Source organism: Zosterops lateralis, assembly GCF_965231275.1.
Source record: "Zosterops lateralis genome assembly, chromosome: 2".
Taxonomy (NCBI): Eukaryota; Metazoa; Chordata; class Aves; order Passeriformes; family Zosteropidae; genus Zosterops; species Zosterops lateralis.
The window spans coordinates 71373157-71381274 of record NC_139763.1 but is presented as its reverse complement, the minus strand read 5'-3'; the positions used below and the strand labels follow the sequence as shown (position 1 = coordinate 71381274).

Below are 8118 nucleotides of genomic sequence, written 5' to 3'. Positions count from 1 at the left end.
ATAGACATCAAAGGCTCAAAGGATGACCCTGCCCCAGAAGAACAAAATCTTTTAAAAGCCCCATTCCACTCAGTTTGCTAGTTTATAAGGTTTGCTAAAATCCAGTTTAATGATCATATAGTTTCTTAGCAAGCCATGTGGTGCCATATTGTGTAAGGAACAGAGGAGTTAGTTCTAAAACCTTTTTGAACTTGGGGAGCTTTTCCAAACAGCTGATGCAGAACCACATTCTGAGATGGTAAATGAAACTGTTGGATGCAAAAGCCTCACCATGATTTTCTTTAGCTTCTTTCAGAGGAGACAAAAGTTCCCACACAACACATACTCTCTCTATACAATGAAAGGTTCAATAACAGCAATATATTCAAGTCCATATGGTGTGGTTATAAGGGAGAGGCACAACGAGAAACTGAGAACCCTGAAGGCAAGAGACCTGCAGGCTGTAGTGAGAAAAGCAAAAGCATAAAAAAACCCCCCTTAAGGTGAAACTGAATAAAGTACTAGGGCACAATGGATTAAGCCAGTTCTCCTTTTAGCTACAGTCTTTATATCCTGAGCTGCTGACAGTTCCCCCTCCTGACAGGGTTATCTTTATTTTGTTTTTCTGGATGACAAAGTGCTTTCAAAACCAGTCTCACTCAGTGGCCAGGTAAGAGCACTGCATGTAACATGCAGGAGACTGAGCAGCAGTTTCCAATAGAGCCTCACAGCAATAATGCAGGAGAAATGAAAATGGAAGGGCTGGTTTCTGTGAGGGGAACAGACACATATGAAAGGGAACAGCAATAAATGAATAATACAGGAGAAGAAGCCTTATTAGCCTGTCTACAATCAGATTTTAATGGTGAAGAGAAATAGGGAGGGGAGAGGAAAAGAAGGGTCTGGTTCAAACATTTAGCACAGACTTGCCTTTTTCCATTACTATCACGAAGCATGGCTTTTCCCAGTTCTCTGGTCTTCGTTTCCAACTCCTTCACTTGCTCCAGCAAAGTTTTATGGTAGGTATGCTTCGCCCTGTATTGCAAGGAAAGGACAAAAAAAAAAAAAACCCAAACAACAAAACAAGTAAGTCACATGAACATTTGTTTTGCTACTAACCCCCAGTTTTACCTCTCAGGTGAGAGGCACATTGCCCTCCCTTGAAGGATTTGGGGAATAAAGCACAGTGTATGCATGTTAGTTCAGGTTCACAATACCTGGGGAAAAACACATACAAAATGAGAAATCAGGATGAGTTCAAATTTAACAGAGCTCAGCCACTTCAACACAACACTCAAAACCGACCCAAGTAGCAATGCTGTGGGACTACAGAGACCTGACACCACTGCTGTGGGACTGCTCAGGACCCGGGCATTCAGACAAAAGAGCTGGGATTCATTGAATATTCATGGCAGTAAAACATGAATCCGCTCTGTCTTTAGAGCTACGCGTGGCACTGCTCTGAAAACCAGAGGAGAGTCTCAGCTAATAATTGCCATTCCAGCCCCTTGATTTTCATTTATCAGTCTCATATGACTGGAATGGCACTTCTCTCCTCTATGAACTTCCAAACTGACAGTAACAAGACTGGCTGTGCCCTCCTACATTTTCGGCTTGAGGATTCAAAGAGTAATCTATGCACCACACATGCAATCAAAATTTAGAGTGCAATTTAGAGTCCCCCATGTAGATACTTGGGCCTTTCCTCCCCCCAGGTTCACCTACTGCTCCAGGGCTATTGTACCTAAATTACATTGACACAGGGGAGACAATCTAGTCCCCTTTTTCTTGACCTGTACAAAGCAAGAATACAAAATGCAGGGATCTTTCTCACATGGGCAGTTTTTGATCAGCTTCCTCTTTTGTGCCACTTAAAGGAGGACAAGTGTCCCAAGAGAATATATTGATTTGCATGTGACTGCACAATAAGCCTAAAAACAAGATGGAGCCAAGTCGGCTGAGACACTGCTTGCTTCATTGCACTAAAATAATATTCTTTACCTCAAAGGTGGCAAAAATTTCTTTACAAGTTTTATAAAAATCTTACATGCAGACATTAAAACCTTTAGCCAATGATACAAAAAAAATGTAAAACTCCCCCTAGTAGAAAAAATAATAACTGGTATGTATGTAATTAAAATATAATGAAGATGCATTTATTTTTAAAAAGTATGATACTTTTTGCCTCTTCCACAGGGAATAAGAAACAAAGACCACAAAATCTTTGCTAACACTGTTTATAATGACTTGATACTGATACTAGGATATCCAAGTCCTCTGGTCTTTGTGTTGCTGAATTAGGCCCCAAATATCTCAAAATAAGAAGCTAAAATGAAAAGCACTTTCAAAACACATCTGTAGTTAAGAGGAAAAAAAAAATTGAAGAAGATGAAACACACCAAAATCTGAAGGTAAAGACTATCAGGATATACTTACAAGGGTACATTGTTAAAACAAACCACCAAAGGTGTAGGATTTGCAATACCACATACTGTGTCAAAAAAAATGAGTAGCAAGAATATTTTTAAAATGCATAATGCTTCAGCAATGTGAGATTACCAACAGCTGCACAGAAATTAATTAGATTCAAGTTGCTATAACTTGTTAGGCTAATGATTAGACTGGTCTCCTCTTTGAGGAAGGGAAAATATAGCTATTAAAATGAGAAAGCTTTGAGGCTATTAATTTTTATAATCTTTTCAGTTGAATTCACTATCATACTCTTTAATTTAAATAAATACATTGAAATTTTAACCTTGAAATTTTGACCTTCATCTCTTCCCTTTTAAAGAGGTCATACCTACTATTGCAAACTTCAAGCTGAGGATGTTTGAAATTTTTCAAATCCTTCAAAACCAGTTTTCTCCACTGACAAGAATAAGCCATAAGAGATGTTTTTCTTTTCCCTTAGAGTGAATATTGAATTCAAAATTTGACAGAATGGATCCTGATCAACAGGAAATCAACACAAATCCAGTTTGTGCAGCACAGTTCAAGGAGGCATGACACTGATATGATACAACATGGAAGAAATACTGTTGGCCTGAAGTTGGGAATAATGAAGTGTTTTGTAAGTAGTGTGAAATGACAAAACACACGGGCTCTTCTGGGGCTGGTGGTTGCTATGCATTAAGTCATTCCTTCACTTGGTGCAAGAGCACCCATGGAACAGTCAGCAATCAAGTATTATCAATAAATGTAAGAATATGAAAAAGGCCTGAGCTAACCTACCCATATGTTCCCTCAAAAACAAATACTAAAATATGGTATTACAATTGCCTTAGAGTCTGGGCTTGTTCCTATCAAAGTCAACTGCAAATATCCCACAGACTGCTGGTGACAGGACTGGATACTTCGTGACCTTTTCCCTACAGCACATTACAAACTTCTGATGCACAGAAATACGGGCAGGATTCTGAGCTTTTAGGTTAGTTCTCTACAAGTGGCCCTGGATGCACAATCAACCCTCAACGAACAATGACACCTTGTGTTTGCTGTTACTCTTCAGCTAAAATTTGATGCATTAAATAAAGACAAACTCATCTTTCCCTCACTGGGATATTAAGATCAGGGTCTGTAAGAACAGGCAAAAGGCTATCTTTGTATTTTTTGTGGCCCTTCCCCTTTGAAGCCAAGGAAGTGCATCACTTCACTGGCGTAGAATATTTAGGGGGTTCAGGAAGCCAGAATCTGCCAGGGAGAAGCATGGTGACATTCATAAATGTTTCTCAAACATGACACTACCTTTACTCTGGCTTATTATCCTCACTACTCTTTTATGAGTCTTGTATTTCAGAGACTGCAAGTATATGCAAAGATGGGAAGAGCTCCTCATATCTTCCTCTCTTGCTTACACTGCAGAACTGGCAAGTGCAAACTGCTTCTTCCCCATGGTTAAAAAAAAAAAAAAAAAAAAAAAAAAAAAAAAAAAAAAAAAAAAAGCTCATGAAAATTCTGGTAATGATTGGAAGGCTCAGGAAAATTTTCACTGTAAAATAAGCACCAAGGCACCAATGAGGAATAAATTCTTGCCTTCTTGCCTGATTTTGCTGGAATACATGCTGTGTTTTTATGATTCCCACATACCTCTGTGAGTCAGCTATTCCAAGACTTCCTAGAGCCAGTGACATGTACTGAAGTGACATGTGCCAACTGTGAGGGAGCACTCACCTTATAAAGCTCTGCTCATTGTAATGGTGGCACAACTAGGATTTTTACAAGGCAAACCAAGGCACTGAATTCAGGGTAGTGGACCAAAGTTAACAATGTATTGCAACCAAGTATTAATAATAAGCTTCCTTCTCCTTAAAAAGAGAGTTTTCCACATTTCCTTGATTCAGTTAAAAAAGAACAAAAAAAAAGAAAATGAAAATAAAAAAGCCTGGAGCCACAGGGAACATGGGAGGTAAGTGATGTGTTGACAACTGTAGCCTCTGTAACAATGGAAACACGTTCTTGCTTCCAGCATTAGAAATTTTGATAGTAGATGCAGCACAGCAGTTTATAAACAAAAGATTTGTATGTGTCTGAAACAGACTTTCCAATCAACCTTATTCCAGATAAAAGCTCTGTATTCTGTTTATGGCTTTCTGGCAGTATTTTGTACTGAAATTAGGCATGTACCTTTTGGGTCATATGGATATTCTGTCTGTGGACATGTGCTTCATGTCCAAAAGAAACTGTAAGGGATAAATTCCATGACCATGAGCAGTCAGAGTTGCTGGAATTTTATGGCCAAAACCATATTCTGCTGAATTACAGAGAGCAATGTGGTGTAACCACTGCTGTGGAAATGTGCCAGCTGATTTCCAGAGGCCTTAGGCTCCAGTTTTAAATGGCAAGACTCTTGGAAAGGAAACAGACCTTTACTCCTTCCATATGGCAGTGCTGATAGCTGTGTCATTTCATTTATCCTAGTTAAAATGTTAATGGTGTTAATTTTTCAGTGATGGTTTAGTAAAAAAAAAAAAAAAAAAAAAAGAGAAGTCCTGGTCAGAGAAGAGATTTTTTTTTTTTTTTTCTTAATATTGTTAGAAGCCTCCTGTTTAAAATCAGTTGGGAAAATATCAGGTCTATCAATCATACACAATTTTCTTGAGAGCTTAACAGTCTCCACACATTCTCGATCTGAATGACTGAAAGGATTATGTTGCTAAGATTTCTTTAAGAAATATTAAAGAACAGGCTCAGTCAGTAACAGAGTTTGAAATTACTAATAGCTGAGGATGAGCCTGCCATGGTCTGGCCTGTTTTACAATTCATGAGTCATTTTTGCCAAGAACTGATAAGAACAGAGAACAACTTCAGGACACTCAACTACCATGAAAACATTAAAAAAACTAAAGATTTTTTTTTTTCCAGAGTTTTAACAAGCAGGTAACAGACAGTTACGAATCTAAATTTAAACATTTTGGCTTCAGATTTAGAATTTTAAAATCATTTGCAATTTCAGAAGTTTAGTGAGTGCAAAAAAGACCCTCTGATGTGCTGGACTATTAAATCATAGTTTAATAGTCAAAATAATCAAAATTTCACATTACAATACCTAGTTTTAATTTGAACAGTCTAGCTTGTGGAAATTAAGCTGAGGGACAAAATTTAAGAAGTATTTACTGACTAGTAGATTTACCTAGTGCTAGTTTAATTTCACTGTGCTATCAACCCCATATGAAATAAAACCAGATTTTCTGATCTGCACATATGACTTGATCTACCTTTCAGGAAGGTGTTTGAAATGGGCCTGTGTTTGGGGAAACTTTCTAATTTTTTAGTATTTTCTGCATTTTTCTGTAAACTAGATTGATGGACTTGACAGTGTTAGGTTTACAGTTGGACTCAGTAATCTCATAGGTCTTTTCCAACCTAAATGGTTGTATGATTCTAAGAATCTTTCCTGACTGACCAAGAGTTCATTCTGAGAGCAAAGTGTTATGTGTCATGATGCTTTCACTGTGAGCCTTTCTGACAAGTGACAAGCTAACCTGTATTTCCTCTTCATTTCAGGCAGGATCTGCCTTTTTGCCCCAGAGTTGGAATGTCCAGGGTCCTCCTACCACAAGGTTATATTATGTATCCATGTAACAAAACCTTCTTAGTTGTAACACAGCTTTCCAAGGGAAAAGATGGAAGGTTTGGTGCTTAAGACACTTAAAAGTAAGCTGAACAAAACGCCAAAAATTCTAAATCAAAATTATTACTTCTGTATTTCAAATTGCAATGGCAGAGAAGGTAAGTTGCTTCCTTTAAATCCAAGTTCTTGAAATTGTTTGCCTTCTGCAATGCTTTGAACCCACAAAATTTTGAGAGAAGGGAATTACACAGGCTTGTATTTCACCAGTTTGTTTCTGCTCTCTGAGCAGTGGAGGTACCATTAAGACTTCAAACATTAAGTGTAGAGTATTGCTCTTGTCCTAGTTCAGTCTTCAAAGAACTGCTGCTGAAGGAGAACCTAAAAAGCAGCTGATAAAGAGCTGAGAGCTTACTGGGTATGGATTAGAGTGCCACATTTCTACTTTCTACCTAACCTCAGTCAGATCCAACAAATTATTTGCTCCATTTTTAGGAAGAGGAAATCTCGGATATATAATTTAAATCTGCCTTTAACTAAAGGATAGACAACACAAATAATCCTAAAGTGACACACCTTCATTACCTAGACCAGGCCACCTCTTTCAGATTTAGTCCCAACTATTCGTTCTCTCACACTGCTGGGTGCTGTGGCAGGTGAGGAATCACCCAGTTCACCTTTTTTCCCTTCCCTTCCACCACCATTTTGCAATCACTGGGAGACTTCAGAGCTCTTTACAGAACAATACTGGACTGGACAACACATGCATAGAGAATAATTCCTACAATAACAAGAGGACCGGTTTGGGACTTACGCTGTCCATGCCACATCTTTAACAAGGCACGCAGTGGGCACAAGAAACAAGCCAAACCAGAAGTATCCACATCTTAACACCATTCCAGCCTGTAAAGAAAACAAAACAAATAACTCATGAGTATTTCCAAACCATTACATGTTAAGTGGTTGTTTACCAGCAAAAAGTTTGACAGCATCAAACTAGTACTGCATCCACGATCCAGGTGAGGTTGAAATTTAATGGTGGGCCAATAATTAACAAACAGTGATGGCATTTTTTATTGCTGTAATTCCTTATTACCTCAAATTTCTTAAACATTTCTGAAAAATTACGTATTTTGACCAAATCCTCCAATGATATTAAGTTGTGGATCCAGGCAGACACATTTTTAGTCATGAGGAAGAGCACTGTAAGTATACTCTGCTTGCACTTTTGACTACCTTTTGTGCCCTTTGCTTACTCACTTTCCATCTACTGTCTTAGATCTCTGAGCAGCATCAAACTGACATGAAAAAAAAATACATTTCTCACTAAAATGTTTCAGTCATATTCCACTTAAATACAGCACTTCCTGTTCAAGCTACTGCTGTGTGAAGAAAGATTCACTCCTGTCCCACAAATGGCTTTTTTTACAAACAAAGAGCTCAAAGTTTATATTCACGTTTTTCTCATTGTTGTAATGCTTGAAGAAAAAGCTTGGTGGGATTTGAGAAGGAAGATATCAGGAAATTCTGCATATCTCAGCATACACAAATAGTTATGGAATGAAGATGAAATACAGCATTATTTATAGAAATGCTTTAGATCATTAGAACCTTCTGAAGATAAATTAATGGTGATTAAAGACCAGGTTTGCCACAGAAAAATTGAGACAACATCATCACCCCTTCCATGGAAAACACATACTTCCCATCAGCATTGTTAAGTTCTGCTGCACATCAGAAAAGACTTTTTTTTCCCCCTGTAACTACGTGTGTGCACCACACAACTGAAAGAGAGGCTGAGAGGTTTCAACAGCATTTCCAGTGTCTAGACAGATTTTTCTCTCTCATCAGTTATGGACACTGTCATACCTCTTTCCCAAAAACTTTACTTCTCAATATTTTTATGCCACACACACAGCCTTACTGACATGTCAGCAGTGTAACACAGGCTTGGCTGGCTCAGCTTTGTCTCACACTGTAGCACACAAGCACTGCAAGCCTGCAATGCTGAAGTGTCAGTGCATGGTACAGGTCAAGACACAGCTGAGCTGCAGAGGAAATGGAACTACATG

The 8118-nt window shown here is 38.2% G+C and overlaps 1 protein-coding gene across 1 annotated transcript in view; it reads right to left on the bottom strand.

The window, feature by feature from the left end:
* Window positions 1-364: 364 nt before the first annotated feature.
* ATP8A2 (ATPase phospholipid transporting 8A2) overlaps window positions 365-8118 on the bottom strand; it is a gene marked incomplete at its 3' end in the record, with an annotated part of 287257 nt that continues 279503 nt past the window's right edge. Inside the window, exons 34-36 of the mRNA XM_083855240.1 lie at window positions 6861-6949; window positions 910-1014; window positions 365-440 (exon numbers count right to left, since the gene is read on the bottom strand). Of these exons, the coding sequence (XP_083711366.1) occupies window positions 365-440; window positions 910-1014; window positions 6861-6949 (270 nt within the window). The remainder of the gene's footprint in view (window positions 441-909; window positions 1015-6860; window positions 6950-8118) is intronic.